Below are 21,924 nucleotides of genomic sequence, written 5' to 3' on the forward strand. Positions count from 1 at the left end.
CTAAATATGTGTCTTAGTGGTGGGGGTGTGTTTAGTCAGGACTCAGACACCATGAAATAAATACCAGTGTTTAGTCTGTTCGTTGCTGCTGGGGTTACTTCTTAGTAATTAGCACATTCCTTTGGAGTTCACTCCTATTGATGTTTTTGGGGTGTGTGCACTAACCCCAGGATAAACACAGATTTCTGCCTGGGCACTCCTCTGTAGGATTGTCAACTGGGCACCCAGTAGGTTGAGTTGAAACCCAGGAGTCTGAGGCACACGTGGCTTTTCAGCTCCCACGGAGCTCTCCCTGGGGTCAATGGGGGTGCATCATCCATGGAGCATAAGTTGGTCCATGTGTCCTCTGCTCCCACCGTGAGAGCAGCTGGGAGCCCTGCCGCTCTGGAAGCTTGACTCTACATCACTGCCCAGTCTAATGAAAGACATCCCTGCACCTTGATGGGTCTCAGGTGGGTCGTGTGTGTTAAGATGATCTCACCCGTGAGGGAACGGTAAGCCTCTCTGAGGAAGACGTGGCCATGATTCACTCTGATACAAATAGAAAGGCCAAACAAGCAAATGGAAACTCCCTACTGACCAGGTCCCTGCAATTTAAAAGGGTTTTTACTACCTATTCCAGTACGCATTTGAAAATCATACGCATTTACTCTTACATACTACAATCAGATGGTTTTTAAGCCATTAAGGCCCATTGGGTCAATAACCACCATTTTCAAAAATCTATTAAATACCCATTTCCGTGGAAATAGAGCTTTTACAATTGATCATGGCTACCGACTCCCATTAAAAAAAACCCCAAATGCTATCAACTCCCCCAAGATGTAGAGCACTAAAACGCAGATTGCCGGGACAAATTTATCCCAGGGGAAAGCTGATGGCCCATTATGCTTAAGCAACACAAGAATTGTCACATAAGCCAGGAAGTTTATGGGACTTGCATGGATTTGTCCTCCCTGAGGGGATAAAAGGAAGGTTCATGGGGTGAATCAGTAGTGTTAACAGAAGCTCACAGCCAGCCTCCTGTGGGAGCTTTTTGGGAAACATTTGGTTTATTTTGTATTAACTTTCAAGTGTGTACAGGCTTTGGTTGTTTGGCAGAACCAAATGATGCTTTAGGGCTGAAGTGCTGTAAGAAATGATTTTGTAATGTCAGAAATGTAAGAAATTGAATTTGTGGGTCTGTTCCTGGTGGCACAAGGGTTTTCCATGTTGAATTACACAGGGATGTTACAGCTCTGTGTTTGTATGAGGGAAGCTGTTGGGAAGGTGACCTTGCACAGATGAGGTCCTAGTCTCTCTGCCCTGGGAAGGAAGCCCTTTGAGGCTGCTGGTGTTGTGGTGGACCCCAAATAAGGCTGTGGGGGTGTGAATGTGGTGGGATGGCAGGGCATCTCTGCAGGTTGCCGCTGGGTAAGAAGTAGCTCGAGATAGAGGGCTGGCGAGCAGGGGCTTGACAATATGGAGGAGAAGGGGTGGGAAGAGTGGACGGCCCCACAGCAGCATTGCTGGTGGTGCCTTCCGAGCATGGGAGGCGAGAGCTGTGCCAGTCCTAAAATATACTGCACAGCAAAGGGGTCCTGTGTGCCCCTGCTGAGCACTGGTGATATGGTGGGTTAGAGCTCTGGCAGCTTCACCTCAGGAGGTGACCCAGAGGGCTGGGACCCATCAGTTGGCGGTTGTCCCCTGTGAGAGCAGCTCTAGTTTTCAGGGCATGCACCGAGGATGGGGGAACAGCAGTGCAGAAGAAAAGAGTCCCGGCCCTGGCTCCCACATCTTGGCAAAGAAGCACAGGAGGAGCTTTGCGATCCAGCTGTCCTTTCCGATTAGGGCTTTGCTGCTCACCGTCTGCACCAGACAGCAGCACCGCTCAGGATGCGGGCTGGCTGCTGGCGTCGGCTGAAAGCTGCTGTGGCCCCTTGGAAGAGAGGTCAGGTAGACCCTGCCGAGCCAGAGGCCATGCTTCCCTTGTTTGTCTTCCTTCATGCCTCCTTCAATCAGCTTCACTGCAGCCCTCTGCTCCCTCCCACAGCCCGGGGTTTCTCTGCCGTGTGCACTGATCCCAGCCCAGCGGTCTCTCTTCCTGCTGCCCTGTCACTCTCCAAGCCCTTTCTTGCTGGGGATGATGTCTGTGCTGTGGGGCCATGTCTAGATGCTTCCTCTGGTGAGGCCACCGTGAATAGATGCCCCTTCCTTTCCAGCAATGTGGTGATGTTGAGTGGTTATTTATGATGGGAATGGAGGAGGCAATGTGGTGGATTTGTTCCCCCTTCTTAAAGGAATTTAATTAGAGGCAGGTGAAGGGGAACATGTGGGTTCCTGTCCCTGGGGAGAGTGTAGACATCTATCCCTAGAGCAAATGCTGTGGGACTTTATCCTGAGATCATAATGTAATGGCTTCTGCGTTGGGCACCAAGACCGTTTGACCATTTAGAATCATTGGTGGTTGGGCTTGGTGCTTTCTGCAGTATGGGACAGGCTCCTCCAGGACCTCAGGAGAGTCTATAGGTCTATCAAGTAAGCATAACCATCAGAATTTTTTTTGAAAACTGAAATGCAACTTGGACAAAGTTCTGGTGCCTGGGTCAAAATGAGTGGTTCTCAAAAACCTTACCTCCCCCTAAGATGTCCTAGGGCTGGACAAGCTGTGGTGCCCATTGTATGCATGGCAGCGAATAGCTGAGTGAGGCAGTAAGGCAGCAGGGCACAAAAGTCACAAACCCAGTGATTTTTCAATGATCCAAGCATCTGATGTGCACGTGATTAATCTGTGCTGAAGGAATTGTTGCTGAACATCCCTGTTCCTTCAGAGGAGGGAGCTCCGCACTCTTGTGGCACTGGCCAGAGATCTCAGGGGTGGCTGATGATACAGATGCTGGAGCACCACCAAAATAAACCTCAAATTTGCAAAACCTCCAGAAAGAAGTCACGAGAGGAGGCTGTATCTGAAGATAGTATTGGAAGGTGAGGTCAGAAGATCTGCGAGGGGGTGTGCACCCATTGGTATGGGTGTCCTGAGGATGCCCATCATGCAGCAAGAGTATGGCTTGGGGTAAACCTCTCCTGAGACCCTCATGTATTCAACACAAATGGAGTGACCATCCTTGGTGCAACTCTCAAAACATGAGTATCAGTGTGCCATGTGCAAAGAGCCTTAAAACTGGTCACTGCTCTCTTGCCCTGTACGTAAATCATCAATGGAGCTCTAACAAGATCCAGAGAGGAAAGCAACGTGTGGCAGGAAAGCAAACAGTCTCTGAGCAGGCTGGTGGGGAGGAATTAACATGGATTTTCAAAGCCAAGTCCCCTGGCATGGTATGAGATGCAAAGACAACTCACTGATGCCCGACTGTGGCTTCACTCTACGTTAAGAAGAACTTTGGATGTATAGAAATCAACTATGGTGATTGTGGAAGCCCTCTTGAATGCCTCTATGTTAAGATCTGAGGGGTTGTCTCCAAGGGGGATCTTACAGTAGGCATCTGCTACCGACCTCCAAACCAAACTGCTTTTTGCCCCTTTTTCTGTATCCCTACATCCTGCCCCTTTCAGAACTGGGACTCGCTGCCACCTCCCCGGCAGTTCACCCTCCCACCCAGTCCAAGTGGCACTTCAGCTCCCACCCAGCTGCTGCCACCTCTTTTTGCCTTTTTCTTGAGCTCCACTCCAGTACTATGCTTTTAATCTTCTTCCACCCCACAAAAAGGGAACTTGAATTTTGCCTCACAATCTTGAATAAAGCTGGAGACCATGTTAATCCTGTCCAGGGATGCATCTCAAGTACACTAAGCTTCAGCTCCACCTTCCCTGTTCAGCAGATCTGCTCTTTCCTTTTTCTGCTCTTTTTTATTTGTAAAAGGGTCTTCTACTTTTTTTTCTTTGTCTGTCTTTTTTTTTTTTTTTTTTTTTTTTTTATTCCTCCCCACAGAAGTCAGCTTGATTTCAGGGCATTCCCATTTCACCCCATTCTGTCTGGCAGTCTGGTCATGTCTGCTGGTCAGCCCTGGTTTTCAATTCTTAGTTCAAGACCTGTGTTCATGCCTCTGTTTAAATTAATCTGAATCAACTCATTATTAGTTCTGGCAAAGTTTTCTTTCAGCTCTTCCGTAATTTCTACGCTGCTTACCCAAACCAGGTCTAAAATAGCGTTGCCTTTGGCTAGTTCAGTGATGATTTAATGAATAACTTTTTAGTGAACATTTCCAGGAATATCTGGGCCATGCCATTGTTAGCAGCATTTATTCTTCAGTCTATCTCAGGGCAAAATGCCCTGCAGGGCTTTCTGGTCTCACGCTAATGTTATTGTCTTTCTTTCCCAAATCTGACCTCAAGAAGTTGCTTACTACCATCTGATGAAACTGGGAGCTTGCCTGCTGCGTGCTAGATCTGCAGCCTTCTTGGTCCCTTTCCCCAGTAAATCTATATGGAAGGGTCACAGCCTCAAACCACAACTCGTCTCTTTGATCCCATCTGCAGCTTTGCCAGTGCAACTCCCTGACCCTGCAGCATCTGCTACTGCTTCAGTCCCAAAACCAAATGCACCTCCCACGCGGAGACTGAGGGTTATCTCTGAAGCCCACAGGAATTGTTCATGCATAAGGGAAACGCCTGATGCTGAAAGCCCTTGCGTTGGAGTGTTTTGTCCTGTCACCCTCTTTGATATCTTGATACTAGGTGACTCATGCAAATTTTAAAGTGTCTCTTAAGCAGTGCTGCCAGTGATGGCTGCTGTTTTTTTACTCATGCTGTCAGTGCCTCGGAGGTGGGTTTTTGCAGGCATGTCCAGGAGATGCATGATGCCCTTGTCCCTCGTGTACCCAAATGCTCTTTGGCTGGAGTCCACCACGCAGTGAAGATGATGAGAGACTCCTGAGGACTGCAGAGGCTATTATTCCAGCAGTGTTGTGCCTCCTGTAGTCCCAGGGGAATGTCTGGTTGTTCCTCAGCCTTCACTTCACCTCTTGCATGTGTTTTGCATCTGGCTGTGTTACCAGAGCCTGGCCAGGTGAGAGTCATTGGATGTTGCTGCCTTGCCAACTTGTCATGATGCTGGCAATGATGTTTGTGGCATACCAGCATAGTGCTGGACTGGAGTCAGAGCTCCTAGACCATGGTCATGGGGATGCAAGTAGTCTTAACAAGTACAGAAGGACTTAAGCTTTTGGCTAAAAATACACCATCCCCTGCCCCAGCTGCATTAATGCCAGAAACTTCAGGGCAGGTAAACCCAGAGTGGCAGGCAGCTGCGGTTACAAGACCCACCATCCCAGTCTGGAGGCAGACAGAGAAATCCATCTTGGGTTGTGTGCTGCACCAAGTTGGTACCATGTCCTGCTCATCCTGTGCTAGTGGGCTTTGTCTGCCTGCGGCGGGGCAGAAAGGAGGCAAGGCTGAGCACCACCTGGGAATTTGTGTGATGGGAACAGGGAAGAGGGTTCACAAATTCTAGCCAGGATGATTCATGTATGCAAGCAGTGAGCACAAGTCTGGAGGGTTATATCTTTAGACACCCCCCCCCCTAAAGAGTCACCATGGAGAGGAGCCCTTTGGTGGGGTAAATTGGATGATGTTCACTTTGGCTCGCTATCTGGAGGAGTATCTCTCTTTGCTGATGATAAGGAGACTTTAGAGAGTCTGTTCTCTGAAAATATCTGTGCCGCCTGATTCAGCACCTGTCTTCATGGATTGAGTTGTGGCTCTTGGGCTTGTGGCTGCTGCCTCAGTAGCAAGGTTGCTGCACATTGCATTAACCCTTTGCAGCCTTGGGGTAATGTTGTCCACACACAAAAATGTTATTGGCAGGCTGGTGCTCATTCCTGGGAAGTCTGAGGGACTCCTTGTTTGTCAAACAGAGTTTTGGGGGAGTAGGAAGAGGAATTCCCTTGTGGTGGTTGAAAGGCATGAAAGAAGAGCCAGGAATCCCCTGTGACTTCACTAGGCTGTATGGCTAGCTGGAGCTGGCAGGGTCTCAAGTATTTTCCAGCTGTCCACGGAGGGCACTTGGACAGCTTCCACCCAGCCCCACTCCCACATCCCCTCTGATATGTCTACAGGGAAAAGACTCCTATTTTTGAGTTGCAGTGGAATTCCTGTGGCATTACACACTGCATCCTTTGCAATACCCAGAGAATTCAGTTTGATTTATCGTGCTGTGGGGTACATGCTGGCCTTGCTTTTAGTTTGGAAGTGCCATCTTTTGCCGGTAATGGCCACTTTTGTGGCCCCAAGGCTTCCTGTTGTGATATGGCTGTCACTAAAAAGTGCTGCTGCTTTCTTCTTCTCCCACCTTAAACCACATCAGGCTTGCGTTACAGCTTGGCTGTCCATTCTACTGCCCCACAGATTAGCAAATCCCACCTCTCTCCCACCTATGCACCAGTAGTGGTCCTGTTGCTGCTGCCAGAAATTGCTGCCTGGAAAAGTAGCAACAACTCTGTCTCTACAGAGTATGTCAGGTTTTCTCCTTTGACCAAGTCAGCTCAGAGCCTAACTTACAACCATGAGTAGAAAGATGCTGTCTCCCCCAAGGAAACACATGAGAAAGGGATGTGAGAGTTGTACACAGAGGCCTGGGATCGTGGATGGAGCATGATTTTTCAATTGCTTGGAAAGGAAGCTTTGGGTCTTTAGACCTTAGTGTGGTAAGGTCTAGCGCAGCAGTAGTTTTCCATGCAAAGCTATAGCTATTTGACGACTCTTCCCTTTGATATGATGGGATGACGCAGAGAAGGTGGGGCAGGGCTTTGAGAAGACTGTGTCCATTGCTTCCTGTCCTCAGTCTGAAACATGAGAAATTTGTATTGGACATCAGGATACTATTATTTTTTTTTTTTCCCATGAGGGTGGTTAAGTACCACAGGTTGCCAAGAGAGGTTGGGAAACCTTGTAGCTGTTCAGGCCTCAGCTGGACATGGCCTTGAGCAACCTGATTTAATTAAACGTGTTTTGAACAAGGGGGTCAGAGTGGATAGCCTGTGAAGATCCTCTCCATCTGTGGTTATAAGTCTAATTCCACTAGTTTCTGGTGACATGGTTGATGAAGCTGCTGGACTTCGCTTTCCTTTCCTTTTTTGATAGTAAGAAATGTCACACAATGACAGCACATCCTTATGTCCCATACAGAGCCACGTGTTCTTGACCCAGCACCGGGACCACGCAAGCATCAGTGTGGCTCCACCATGCTGCTGCTTTCCCATCTTGCTTTCTGTCAACCGTGAGTCTCACAAGTAAAATAGTACACAGCGTGGGGCCTAAGCCTGCCTTAGATAGTCAGCTAGTGTCATTTGGCAGAACTTTAAGTCAACAATATCACAGGCAAGCACCTGTCGTGAGGGAGGCTGTCATATCTGGAGTCATTCCCTCAAATGCCATCATTTCAGATGGTGTTCATGCCCACATCCATCTCTAATAATGGCAGTTCGTAGCCCTCCCACCCCTAATCTCTCTCTACTATTGCACATACTCTTCTTGCAAACTCCACTCTCCCAGGGGTTCAAATACTCCCTAGGTCCAAGTGTTGTTACCATGCAGCTGGCTGCTCACCAGTGAGTTTTGGATGCTCTTGGGAAAATAATTTGCTTTGAACCTGGCAAACCTGATGGTCCTTTTCTGTCTCTCTTCTATTCTCTGCCCTATTCTTTGGGGTTGTTTGTGTGAGGTTGTTTTTTTTTTTTTTTTTTTTCTTCTCAACTGATAGCTGTACCTTCATGTGTTCTTCTGGCCTTCCTTGTGTTTTTGTGTTGGCTTGCAGTGCTCACCCTGCTGTAAATACCACCTAGTTTGGAATACTCTGGTCTTGTAGGCATTGGGAAGCTATTTGAGGAGCAGTGGAGAGGGCTGTCATTTAAGCTGTTTGTGGAGACCGAAGGCTGCTCTGCCTTCCCCCTGGGGAAGATCACAGAAGTGCTGAAGAAGAGGGAGAGCATAACCTTGGCAGTAAGCAACAGGCAAAGACGCCAGTTACATGCTCCTTGTCTAAGCTAAGGGTGCCAGTGGGAAATGTGGATTGAGGGGAATTGGAGTTGCCCATTCTAGAGCTGTTTTTGTCTTGCTCGTGTTTTCGGGGACACCGGCAGGATGTTTGTGCTTTCCATGGCGTAGTGGGTGAAATTGAGGTCCTTTCCTCTCCTTCTCCATCCAACTCATCTAAGCATCTCTCCATGCTGGAACTGCTCCCTCTACCCCGACACGGCCTTGAACCATGCAAATCTCTCAATGGAGGAAATTACGGTTATTTATAATTAAGGGTTGACAAAAAATGTTGCTAGTGTCAAGGGACTAGCAGGCGACAGCCAGAAAAACATCATGTCTCCAGAAGAGGGGCGGCGGGAATATCCCTCTGAATAGGGCTGACGTCAGCTCTCGGAATTTGGACAGCCTGGACGGGTTTGGGGCTATTTTTCCAAGATATCATAGGTCAGGAATCAACGTTATTTTTAAGTCTGTCCCCCGAGCAGCTCTGGTGCATGAAGGAGACTTTTTCTCCCCCTTCCCCCTCCTTATGCTCTATTTCTATGAAACTTTTGCTTCTCTTCCTTCCGAGTCATGCCACAAATATGTCCTTCAGGTTTATTTATTCTTCTCCCTATCTATTCCTCCCGGCCTGCTCCCGTCTTGGTTGGGTTGAAGGGATGGCGTCAGCGTGGCGCGTGTCTGGGATGCTCAGGCGAGACATCACAGGAGGAGATCATGTTCTCCTCATTTGCCGTTTCCGGTTGAGAGAGTTTTCTCTCAGCAAGCTGATGTGGCTGAGGAAAATGTTCTGGGAATGCTGCTTTGTGGTGGGAGATCTCAGGGCCTGGTGAAGACAAGCTGGTCATCTCATCTCTCCCTTAAATTCTGCCATATAGTCCAGCCAAGATTTTTCTAAAGTAGCTGAAGTTTCAGAGTTGCTTTGTCGCTGAGAAAAGGTAGGTGAGATGTCTTCAGCCCAGGATGGCCTAGTGGGGCTGACTGGTAGAGAAGAGGGAGTCAGCAGATCCTGATTATCTGACACCTCCCAAGTCAGCAGTGGCTTCTGAAAGTCTCTGCTGTTTCAGATCCAGAGAAGCAACCTTTGGGTTTACCAAGCTCTGTTGCTCATGCTGTCCTGCTCTAGTCTACTTCTGGAATCCTGCTCCTCTATTTTTTCCACTTTTTCCTCCTCCTTTTCCATTTACTGTAGCAACCTCTCTTTTTCTAAACAAGTTTCTTGGTACAACTTGACTAGGGATCTTGCCATCGCAAACAGTTTACTTGCGCATCTCTCGTTGGTTTCCCTTCTCACTTCACATCTCTGATGAGAATGCACCTTTTTCCCTTAGCCCGTGCTTGGGTCTTTGTCCTTCCTTTCATGACCCAACGTAGTGAGGAATGTGCTACCGGCCACCACTTTTACAGACGCTGCTCATTCAAATATAGTGGGTGTGCCTGACAGCTAGCCCAGTGTAAAGAAATGATCGCGTTCCCCTTCAGAATCTCTCCGTGCAGCTCGAAGATGCCAATTGCTCCTGGAAGCATGGGAATAAGTGAAATGCTTTCCACCACCTTAATGTTGCTGTTGGCCTCATGCTGTAGGTTTAGTCATTCTTATGACATATTTCCACAATAGTGCGTTTCCATCGTCATTCCACAGTGATGTATTTGAAGCCTTTCCATGAGTGTTTTCCTTGCTTAGAATCTCTTAAATTAATGGCCTCACAAACCATGGGCCATGGTCCTCAGATTCTGAAGGCTTAGATACAGTGTCTTCCGGGGCTACCTGTCCGAATCCTGTCTCAGCCCATGAGGTTAATGGTACTGATGGTGGAAATGGTAGTACTTGATTTAAAAGAGTATCTGGCTTTTGCAGCACAGCCCAAGGCCCTACAATCCCACTATTATTATTACTGGCGTTATTACTGTTATTATTAAGTTAGAAGCTGATTGTTTTATACTGCTGAGGACATGAACTCCCTAAAGATCAACACTGGGACTGTTGGTGTACTAGTGAATCTGCTATAGACCTCTGACCTGTGCAGAAACAACCACGCAGGGGAGAGAGTGAAACCTAAATTTCCTGGCTGCTGTGTTGATTTTTTTTTTCCTCCAAGTGCTGAGACACACACCGCTTTGTGAGGGTAATTTCATGGATACCCAGACACACTCACAGGTGTTACTACTCTGCTGCAATGCCTGTTGCCTACTCACCTCTCCCAGCCCGTTACCTCCCTGTGCCCTTCAGAAACGGATGTCTTGGATATCCTCATTCCAGTATTTTTTTCTGTTCCTGCAACTCTTTATTCCCAGCTCTGGAGATGGGAGGAGACAGCCAGCAGTGTTAGGAGGCTTTTCACACTAACCATGCCCTTTGATGGATCTCCAGAGATGTCCCCCTCTCCCCTTCAAGCTTATTTTGGGATCTCCTGTGCTCCCCTGCCCTGGCTCCTGCAGACATCCCAGACCTCCTCTCAGAGAGGATTCAGATCCCGTGCAGAGAGACAGATTCACGTGAAGAGGGTCCTGCTGCTGGCTCAGTGCTGGGGGGACCCAGACAGTGCTCTTCTCAAAGGTCTGTTTTGAGCAGAGCTGGAAGAGACATTCCTTGGAGCAAATTCAGAGATACCTTTTGCTCATGCTCTTCCTTCTACAATACACAGGGATGGGGCGAGGCAGCATGTTTCTTGGTGTGTTATGTGCCTGTGCCCGGCAGGGACCCTTGTTCTTGCCATGCACTGCCACTTCTGGCATACTGGTTGTCTTGGGGGAGGAGTTCTAGTGGAGGGCTGTGGTTGTGAGCTGCTCCGGACAGACTAGAGAAGCTGGAGAAGAGACTTCTTGGCCCCTGTTGGAAAACCCTCCCTTCTCCCAAGAGGAAGGTTTTGATGTCCGTTCCTGCCCTGCCCTGCATCAGGGATGAGCCCTGAAAGCCCTTGTTGGAACCTGCTGGAGTTCTGGATTTCTTTCTCTTTCCCAACACCTTGAGGAAAATGCACTTTTCCCCTCCCCCACATTCCGCTCTTCTGATGCCAAACCCCTTCTCTTTTCCTAGCAGGACTGACCTCTGCCTTTCCTTCCTTCTCTCATTGTGTCTCCTCCCATTTTTTGCTCCTTTTATGCTATTCTCTGGGATATTTTCTCTCCCCATTGTTGGAAAACCTTCTCTAAGAGTAGAACTCATCAAGAAAGCTGCTGTAGTTACTAAGATTTGCATGACTGCCTCCCACTCAAACCTCCCACTAGCAGAACTTGCACCTTACAGAGCAGAATTAGTAGTGTCATAGGACATAGTCTTGGAACTTGCTGAATTTGCCATGCTTTACACAACGCTGTTGGCTTCAGAGAGTTGAGAATGGGGCGTCCAGGTCTGCTGCACCCTTTCCAGGCTATCTGTGGGTGGCTCCTGCTTTTCCTCTTTGGTCTGTTGAAGTCTATGCTGACTATCTCCTCTCCCTTGTCCTCGCAGGGCGTACATGAGCGTGAAGGAGCTGAAGGAGGCACTGCAGCTGAACAGCACCCACTTCCTCAACATTTACTTTGCCAGTTCGGTGAGGGAAGAGTTGGCTGGTGCTGCCACTTGGCCGTGGGATAAAGAGGCCCTTAGTCACCTGGGTAAGTAAGTAACCCCCCTCATGTGGTCTCAGGGTTGTTGGTTTTCCTCTCTCTTGGTTGACTTTGCAAAAAGAGGCAGCCATGATTTGGCTCCATATTGAGGATGTTTGATAAGGAGGTTATGATAACAGGCTTTGGGTGTACCAATAGCTGCTGCTGTGAGGAAAGGAGCCGCCTGTTCCCCATGTCCATGTGGGAAAGGTGGTGAGGTCACGCCCTGACAAGGGGCTTCCAGGTTGTCATGAGAAAATTTAATGGTGAAGGCAGTGGGACAGAGAGCTTGGGGAGAGCTGCAGGTTCACCATCAGCACAGGCTCTGGAGAGGGGTTTAGACTCACATTTGGCTTCTCTGGGGACCTTCTTGGTCTAGCTTTCAGGATCCTGGAAATGGTGAACTTCACTTTGCAGCATGTAAAGACAAACAGATAAACCAGGAGTATCAGTGATTTCAGAGCTGCGGCTCCAGGTTCGAATGAGTCCAGAGCTGACCAGGTAGTGAGCACTGGCCGCTTCTGAATCCAGTTGCAAATGTGAGGATGACTAGCAAATTAAACTATGTTTTTATAAATTGGCTTACTACCTGCTAGAGGCAAGGTTCTCCCTGGCTTCGGTGAATTCAAGGCAGACCTTTAAGGTCATCATCCCTGGCAGGCTACCAAACAGTCCAAATGGCAGCTGCTTCACCAGAATGTAAATGTATTGTGTGTTTGCTCCTGTTCCTGCTGTCTCTCTTTTTCCTGCCGCTCCCTCCACTTCTTCAATGTCAGAGTTTTCTGGCAAAGTTCTTTACACTTTGCAGTCAAAACATCTAAAGTGTTTCTCAATAAGTAACTGGAAATAATTACTCCTGACACCTGCACAGCAGACCTAGACCTTCTGCTTTTACAAGTGCGTGATGTTTAAGCCTTTAAAGTTTTACACGGCTGTTAAAGACCTGTTTTAAAGTTCTTTTTTGCCAGTTTCCCTCCCTCAATGAGTTTCAGGACTGTTTTTTCAATAGCTTATTGCTATATTTGCCTGTTGAGGAAGGCAAATCTCCATGAAATTTATTTCTTCAGCTTCCAGAAATCAAGGCTCAGCCTGACAGTCATCTTACTACAGCAAGTGCTTCAGCCACACGTGTTCTTTTCAGACCACTCCCGATGGCTCACAAGGACCTGTATGGAGGGGTGATCTGGGTGACTGTTTTCATCAAAAGCTTGCGTTTTGCTCCGTTCTCACAGTTCTTCTCCATCCATGGACACAAGAGGTGGCACCATCTGGAAATGTTGTATCAGGGGTTTGCTGCGGAGGTTCAGGGGGAAAGGGGTGTTGCTTTGGCTCTGGTGCCAACGCTGTGAGGTATGAAGCTGGATCTGAACTTCTGTGAGGGTCTGGTACAGACTGAAGGCTGGTTCAAGACTGTCCTTGGTTTTCGATTTAAGCTTGTTTCTCCATAAACAGTAGGTTCTACCGCATCATCGAGTGTCCTACGCGCAATGTATATTATTGTCCAGCACAGAAGGGACTTAGGACCGAGCAGGTCATAAATATATGGCTCTTGACAAAGCCTCTCACAAGAGGCTACCGGAGAGCCTGGGTAGATGTGAGGGTAAAGTAGTGAGGAAAGAGCAAGGAAAACTTTTGGAGGAGTGACTAGCCATTTGAGGAAAATCTCTGGAGCGTTAAGGACCTAACAGTGACGAGGGGTGGAGACAGGTCTTTGCATAAGAGGGGGGTCTGTCTCCAAGATCCCCCCGTGCCACTCCCACTGATTTTTCCCTGCGCACATACAGACCCTCTTGTACTTTGGTTCTCCTCCTGAATCAAATTGGTTCCTTGAGTTCGACTTGACTTCTCCAAGAAGCTCACCTGCCTTTTGGCTCCAGAGACTCTTGATCAGATTTTACTCTTTCTGAACTGGACTTTCTTAGACGTTTTCAAGGGAAGTAGTGTGAAAACTTTCTCTCCAAGTGCGTTCCCTTCTTCTATTTTAGCAATTCCTCTTATCCCAAATTCCAAACTGTTCTCCGTCAGTTCTTCTCTAGATGTTTTTTAATCTGCCATCTGGACCTTGAGCTCCCTAGAAACCATTCTTCCATGAACTCTGAGCGTATTTTTCAGGAGGGTGCTCCTCCCTTTCTGGAAGTCTTCAGTGAACTTTGTTTTTCATCCTCTTCTCACCTATGCTTGTTTTGGACTACCATAAATTAAGTGACCATTCCTATGCTGATGACTTACAGATCTATTGCTCTCTTCCAGATTATTTTCCTGAGTAAATTTGAATTTCAGGCAGCCTTTCTGAAGGTTGAGGGATGTTTTACCGTCTTAGTCCAGTAGTAATACCAACCAACAGCAACTACATTTATTGAAGCTTAAAAGATAATTACTGACCTGCAGAGGTTGAACTGGTCTCTGACACTTCTATAGGCAGGATTTGAGCTGCTGTGGAGGTCCTAGAGAAAGATGGCTTGCAGCCAGCTAGCAGCAGAGGTAGAAGGTCTCAGGTCTGTTTGCACTGCTCCCTCTAACCATACTGTCTGTCTCAGTCTTTCCACCGTAATCAGCGAGTTGCTCTTGAATTCAGAGTTCTTGCTTGGAATTTGGAATGAATTTTATGAGAACTTAGAAGTAAATCTTTTTAACTACAAAACACAAGGAGTCGAACAACTCCTGTCCTATAAAAAAAACCTTAGCTTTCTGCAGTGGAAAGCCTTGCCTCAAAAACCCTAGCGATGTAATAATGCAGACGCTTGAAACTTCATGTGTAGCTGCATGTGAACTGTATTTGCATGAACATGGTCAGAAGGCGAGGGAATTGTGAATATTTGATGTTATAAATACTTTCTGTAGTTATATAAGCTGAGGCCAGCTCATATATCTGGCTGAGGTCACTGGATCCTGACGGAGGGCCAGCCGTTCCATCAAAGGTACCTTAAGGCATGGCCATCTTCCTGTCTGACTAACTGTCATGCGTCTGTTCCATTCATTGCTGTGACTCAGTGTCTGGGGAAGACTGGCCCTGTGATACAGGTTCAGCTTTGTGGTTTGCTGTTTAAAAGATCCCATGCTTGCTTGAGCATGTGTCCTCTGCAGCAGCCCTGACCCAGGAGCAGGTTGGGGGCTGGCTTGCACCAGCATCCTTCAGCATCGCCGTTGGTTGTAACTAGAAGCAGGGCAATGTCCTGGGGCTGGGAGCTCCCACGGGATGTGTGAGTGAAGGTGAAGTGGGATCCACACCAGCACTAATCGTTCACTGTACTGATGGACTGGGCATCTCTTGTTGCTGGAGTACAGTTGAGGCTTGGTCTTGAGGACATTACCAGCTCTGCAACTTAGCTTAGGTCTGGTCTGGAGGGAGAAGGACGTTGTGAGGCCAGACCTGAAGCTTTCCAGCTTCCTGGGCTTGGCTGGGTAAGCAAATCCAAAGAAGACTCTGGTTCACCTGCCTTGGAGTGCTGGGCCCCCTTGATGTCATGGGACCTGATGCTGAAATTTTTATTTTGGTTGTATAAATGCTGACCTTGGTGGTCTCCTTGGGCTGGTTCTTGGACACGAGAGGGAGAGGTCACTTAAAGCTCAATTTAGCCCATCTCCCAGGGCAGGAGGAGGAGGAAGAGGTGAGGAGGGAAGCCTGGCCTGCAGAGAAGGGAGTGGGGAGGCTGGTCTTGTTGGGATGTATGAACCCTGCTACATCGTGCCTTCACAGCCAGGACCCTGCAGAGAGGAAATACAGCTTCCTGGTCCAAAGCTAGGAGCTCTCCCAGCTCATCAGGGAGCTGTGGGGGCAGGGAATGGAAGGACAGGGACATTCTGGAAGGAAGGCAGAGTTCTCATGCCGTTTCTAATCCTGCCATCTAATTAGTTGTAAAAAAACTTATTAAAAATATGATTGTCCTTGTGGAGCGTGGGGAAGGAATGGGATGGGGAAGCCAGCAGAGTGGGCGGGGGAAGGACAGGGTATCCCAGCATTGGCATCCCTTCCCATGACAGTTTTCTCTCTCCCTGTACTGGAATCTCATTTATTCTCCTGCCTGGGAAGAGCATTTGGTTTCTGCTGGGAGGAGGACTGCTTGGTCGCAGGGCCTCCAGTGCCCCTGGTGCTCAGACTCGTTCCTTGTGGTTAGTGCTGCAGGATGGGTGCAGGGCTTTCACATCTCATTTACTTGTTTATGAACACTATTTTCCTTCTGTGTGTGCATTCCTCCTTTCAGACCTTTAGGCAGGCACCCCCCTGCCTTGCTCAGTCTTGGGTTTGGCTGCAGAGATGTCTTTTCTTTCTGTTCTCTCTTCTCTCATGCCCTGTTTTGATTAAAATGAGAAGCAGCTTTTTTTTTTTTTTTTTTATGTGCCCACTGGGTTCTCCATCAATGGGATGCCCTTTGCTATCTATAGTATTTACCAGTGTGGTAACTGAGAGGGGGATGCCTTGCAAAAGCCTAATGATTGACAGGACACAACATGAAGGTCCCCGAAGGTTTTTTTCAACCTCTGTACCTTCTTGTGGCTCATTTCCAGTCAACTTAAAGGGTCAAGAGCTGGCTGATGGGATGCAAGATTTTGTGCTTTGTTTTACAGCTGAGGAGAAAGGGAATGCAGCTACTTTGTGACCCATCCTTTGCCTCAAGACAAGCTGCCCTGTGCCTAAGATTCACACTGCGGGGAGCAAGAACAACAAATGGGAATTTTTAGCTAAGAAATGGTGCTACTTGACAGGTCTGTGGTGTCTCTCAGCCCTTCCATGAGCCACACACATAGGACGCTCCATAGAAGAGGCCACCCTTATTTCTTCACCCTCTTGCAACCCTGTTTGGCTCAAGAGAATTGCTCAGGGCATCTCTGAAGGCCTCTTTCCAGCCCTAACCCAATGTTCACCCAGCATGGCTCCACCAGAGGAGTCGCAGACCTGCTGGTGTCCTGCCAGGGACACCATGATCTGAAGGAATGCCCTGTATTTGAGGACATGAGGTAGTCTAGTAGTGCACGGATCTGATCCAAAAGCAGATTTCAAACTGCCTGTGCTGTGGCTGGAGACAGGATCACATGGTGGCTCTCCGCCAGTTTTAGCTTTGCTGGCAGGGGCAGCAATCAGCAGCAGAGATGCAGTAGCAGAGGCTCTGCTGTGAGGTAGCTGGCACAGCAAATCCTCCAGGGCCTTGCAAAGGAGGGAACAAGCTATGCTGGAGACAAGTATTCACCGTACTGCCATCCAAGTTGTCTGGGTTAAAAGTAGTTGGGTAAAACCAGTCTCCCATGCTATGGAGGTATTGCCTGGAGTCAACCTGAGCATGTGCTGGGGGCTGCTTTTTACCCCCTCATCTTGCTGATATTCCCCAACCCCTGCGCTTCCACTGCAAGGCAGCATGGAAAAGTGGATGGAGCAAGGAAACGAGATGAGGAAAGGAGAGGAAATAGTCAATGAAAAGCCTCAAAGCAGGGAGAAAAATACAGATTTTCCAAAGGGATTTTCTTTTGGGCAAAATAAATAAAAGGAGACCAGAGAAGAGAGCTGTGTCTGGTTCTTGAGTATTCTTTGGGGACAGTTTCCCCAGCAGGTGTGGTACAGAGCTGTCGGTACAGGGTGTGCGTCCCAGGTCAGGAGTTGGAGATGCTGGCAGTGAGCAAAGGGAAGGTTCTGCTCCACCTGGCTTTCCTCAGCATCATTGATCCTGGCTCTTCCCATTGCACACGGGTGGGCAGGAGAGGAAAAGCACCTTGTCCTGCAGCCAAGGGACAGCTTTAGGCAGGATGAGCATGGGTTCTACCCAGCTCCCTGCTGTTGCTGTCGGTACAAGGTGGCAGCTCTGCACAGTTTCGGTGGGACTTTGTACCCATGCCCCAGCATCTCTGACAGTTGAACCAGCACCGAAGTGCCTTGGAGATGAGCTGCCCCTCCGTGCCCCCTTGTGTCAAGGAATTGGGGTGCCCCAGTGGAAAGTAGGACTGTGATGGGTGAAGGGCTTTCACTTGGTGCACCTTGCCCACATGCAGACCCCTCTGAAGGGGAGGAAGGGATCCTCAGAAACTGCGTTTTAGGAAATCCCACTCTAAAATACACAGTGAATTAGGGTCAGGTTTGTGATAGAAGCTTAGCGCATTGTAACAGCACTTCATGGGAGTTTTTATTTACTCCTTAGGGTCTGATTTGGAAGTTGAAGCAGTAGATCATTGATGTTTTCTAAGTAGGGGTCAGAGGCAGAGCATTTGAATTTTCATATGGACTTGTGTTGAAGGTGGCTTCTAGATGGCACAGCCAAGTGTCAGGACTTTGCCAGGCACCTCGTTGTTCTCACTTGCCATGGGAGCTGGCAAGGCTAGGGAAGGTCTTCTATCCTCTGGTTCAAAGGGTTGTCCCTGTAACCTCACAGCATGTCTCAGTTTGATGCCCTGGCTCCAACCCTTATTTGGAGTTGTAAGCGTGAACCAAAGCAGACACTGAATTATAAACATGCAAAAGACAGAAGGAAGCGGTAGCTGAAGTGATTGAAGATGTTGGGGGAGTGATGTGATCAGAAAAGGGAGAGAACCCACCCACACCATTCCACACCAAGAGGGCAAAGGATCCTCTTCCCATCCTCCAAGAAGGTCCATCTCCAGGTCTCCATCTGGCACCTCATTTATGATCTGCAAGTGCAATGAAAGGAGCTTTACCTGGCACAGGTGAGTAATGGCAGTGCCTGCTGTCTGTGTCTCTGGGTGATGTTCTCTGTACTTGCAATTCCAGGTGGAGTTGTTCTCAACCCTGCTTATTATGGTATGCACGGCCACACAAACACCATGATCCACGAAGTGGGACATGTTCTGGGGCTGTACCATGTCTTTAAGGGAGTGAGCGAGCGGGAATCTTGTGACGATCCCTGCAGGGAGACAACTCCATCTATGGAGACAGGAGATCTCTGTGCTGACACTGCCCCCACCCCGAAGAGTAAACTCTGTCGGGATCCAGACCCCACCAACGACACCTGTGGCCAGACACATTTCACAGGAACACCCTTCAACAACTACATGAGTTACACAGGTAACGAGTCATCGTCATTAGAAAATTTTAAGGGGTCACCTTCCCTAGAAATAGGGGTTTCTTTCCCATCCGCCTCCACCAATACTCCCTTCCCTCGTTTCCTAACTGATGTGGTCCCCCCTGCTCCGCTGGGATGGGGCAGGCTGCAGCCTGTGCTTGCAGGAGCATCTTAGCCCCTCTCTTGCTGCAGGCTGGTTCCACCCCTCCGTTCTTGCCAGTCTCTGGACGTGCATTGAGGCCAGGCTTGTCTGCCTGGTGGTGTGCCTTTGTTCTCCACTCCTGAAGCATATTATTTATTATTATTATTATTATTGCTATTAATACTGCTATTATAATTTTGGACTTTCGAGTTGAGCCCTTTTGGCTCGGTTTCCAAAGGCATGCTGCAGAGGGCTGGTGCTCCTCCTGGCAGCCCAGGAGGACGAAAGGTTGAAAAGCAGTTCTGTCGCACCCTGCTGACCCACCGAGTGTCCCAGGCGGGTGGTGGCACTGGCCAGGCGGTAGAGCTGGTGTTGAGCAAGTGCAGGGCCGTGGAGCTGCTGAGGCAGTGCCATCTTGTGGCTTTGGGGACACACGACACCAGAGGGTCCTGGCAGGAGAAGCCACCACATGCTGGTATCTCCCAGGTCTCCCCAGAGGTCCCCCCCAAAAAGTTTGGAGATCAGGAAGGGTGGACATTGCCATGCCCCGCTGGCCGATCCCTGCCGCTCTCAGCCTGGCCTTTCTTCTCCCAGATGATGACTGCACCAACACCTTCACCCCTAACCAAGTGGCCCGGATGCATTGCTACCTGGACCTGGTGTACCAGCGCTGGGGCCAGAGCAAGAAGCCCGCGCCCATCCCGATCCCTCCCATGGTCACGGGGCAGACACAGGACTCCCTCAGCATCTACTGGCTGCCTCCCATCAGCGGTGTCATCCACGAGAGGTAATTTGCGATGGGCTTGGGCTTGCACAGGCGCCCACTAGAAGGGGTTCGGGATCCTCTGTGGTGCAGACCCCACCATCCCCTTTCCTCCCCAGCCATCTCCAGCAGAGCCCTCAGACACAAGAGCTGGGCTGCTGCAATGGCCCCGCTGGCACATGGGCTCTGCCATAATCTTTCTGCTGTCGGGGTGCTGGGAAGGGAAGCCAAAGAGCATTGGGAGGCAAAGCCAATTCTTAAACCCCAGAGTGCAATCATGGAATAAAAAATGAGCTTCATTTAGCACTTATTGTATAAAATAGCTATTTACCAGGAGGAAATGCAGCCTTGTGGTTAAGGCAGGGAGCTCGAACCGCAAGAGCTGGGTTTCATTCCCAGCACTGTCACGGACTCACGGTGTAACTAACTGGGGGTAAGTCAGGAAATTTTTCAGGCCAGAGAAACGATGCCGAGAAACCAGAGTTGTTTGGCTGGTGAGCAGTGCATGGCCCCAAGTGCTCAGCGGCTGTCTTCCTTCTCCCCAAAATCAGGGAGTCACCAGGACCTGGATATAGCACCAGTGCTTCTATTCAGCAGCCTTTCTTATTAAAACATTGTGGTTTCCACCAGGTCTACGCTTTTATTATGGGACCACAAGCACATGTTGAAGAGCTTCTGAACTAGTTTTAAAGCCGGTTGACAAAGTGGTCCCTTGCAATTCAAAGAAAAGGGCTGTTTGAGGGCAGCTGGGACACTCTTGGATCAGTGTTGGCTGCCTTTTCAAAGAACTGGTGCTTTCCATCACAGGCCTTTCACCCAGGGATAACAAGAGCACGTGCCTGTCACCCTCTGGGCATGAGAGCCTCTGAGTGCTGGGTGGCCTCGAGTCATCCAAACAAACTGTTTCTGGGGAGGGATGGAGTGGTTTGGGAGCAGGAAACCACAGGTCTAGAAGGCAGGCACTGGGTCTTCGGATCCATCCCCAGCTCTTGCTCATACGCTGGTCTGGGATAGGGGTCCTACATCCCAGAGATGAACTGGTCAAGGAAAGGGGCTGAAGCTGGCCCTTAGCACAGAAAAGTGCCTTCTTCTTTCCTGGAGAGCACAGTGGGAGCCTCTAACTGACATTATCATGACCGATTTGTATTGCAGTAGTGGTGGAAGCCAAAACCTGACCCTGGGGTTTAGCAAAGACAGACCCAAGCAGTTTGGGTACGAAAAGGTGATTCAGTGGCTCATCCAAGCCTACCTAGAGAGCATGTAGAAAAGGAGAGATTAAACCCAGCTTGTCCCACAGTCATTCTTACTTTCCTGTCTCTGCTGAAGCTTATTCCAAGCAGGCTGATATGCCCAGGGGCTTCCTGAGAGCTTAGCTTTGCTTTTCCAACTTCCCATCTGATCCTGCCCGGGCAAACGTCGATGGAAAATTAACCAGTCATGATTAGACATGCCAATGGCTTTGTTGTTCTATCTGCAGGGAGCAGGACACGCTCTGTGATGACTGTGCGGAGGATGGCACCTTCCGTCAGTATGTGCACGAGGCCTCTTCCCCTCGGGTCTGTGATTCCTCTGGCTACTGGACCCCAGAAGAAGCAGAAGGTAAATGTCTCCTCTCTTTCCCTGGCTGTAAGCCCCCAGACAGTGATGAGATCTTGTTGGGAAAAGAAAAATAAGTTGTTTTATTTCTTTTAGAGAGTGAGTTGTCTCCTCGTTGGGGAGGCTCTTTAGTGCAGGAAGGACTTCTAGGTGCCCGGGAGGTGCCTGGTAACTGCCAGGTGGCTTTGGGCAAAAATACACCCTGATATTAACCCCAGTCATTGCCCAGGAAGGTGTTAATGAGAGATACTGGTCAGAGAGGCATTTCATTGAAATTAGTCTTGTGACATAGATGCTGGGATCTTATTCAAAACCTCAGGGGCATCCACAGGCTTTGATGCAGCCTTGTCCAAAGGGAGCGAGAGGACCTCCTTGCTCAGTCCCCCTGAGTCGGTACCAGGTCCTGGGTAATCTGGGTTGGATGCAATTCCTCGCTGGTCAGGTGAACAGCAATGTGTTACAATTCTCTCATGCCGAGATGCAGATGTTGGTTTAGAGACCCACCTTGTGGGCATGGTGGTGACTTTCAGGGTCATGCAGCTGCTGTAGGAGCTGTTGGGCTTTTCATGCTGCCCAGGCAAAGCAGAGGAGGCAGGAGACCAGGTGAAAAATATCCCATGAGCTGTATATGGTGCACGTGCTGCTGTTGAACCACGTGGAGCCAGAGGATCTGTTAGTTCTGTGCATCTGCACGTTTGGGCCACTGAAGGTGACTGTAAATGTGCTGGGGTGGCTGTAGAGAAAGTGCAGTTTGGACATTATTACACCTTTGGGATGCAGCCCATGGTTTGAGAAAAGAGAGTTGGGACGTCGCTGAGATTCTATGTCTGAAAACTCTTTCAGCATCTCTTGCTAGCATT

General features: G+C 49.0%; 1 protein-coding gene across 1 annotated transcript in view; it reads left to right on the top strand.

The window, feature by feature from the left end:
- PAPPA2 (pappalysin 2) overlaps positions 1-21,924 on the top strand; it is a 96,325-nt gene that overhangs the window by 17,828 nt on the left and 56,573 nt on the right. Inside the window, exons 3-6 of the mRNA XM_055815858.1 lie at positions 11,423-11,568; positions 18,272-18,565; positions 19,300-19,492; positions 20,946-21,067. Coding sequence (XP_055671833.1) covers positions 11,423-11,568; positions 18,272-18,565; positions 19,300-19,492; positions 20,946-21,067 — 755 coding nt within the window. The remainder of the gene's footprint in view (positions 1-11,422; positions 11,569-18,271; positions 18,566-19,299; positions 19,493-20,945; positions 21,068-21,924) is intronic.

The sequence above is a fragment of the Falco peregrinus genome, chromosome 10 (assembly GCF_023634155.1).
Source record: "Falco peregrinus isolate bFalPer1 chromosome 10, bFalPer1.pri, whole genome shotgun sequence".
Lineage (NCBI taxonomy): Eukaryota > Metazoa > Chordata > Aves > Falconiformes > Falconidae > Falco > Falco peregrinus.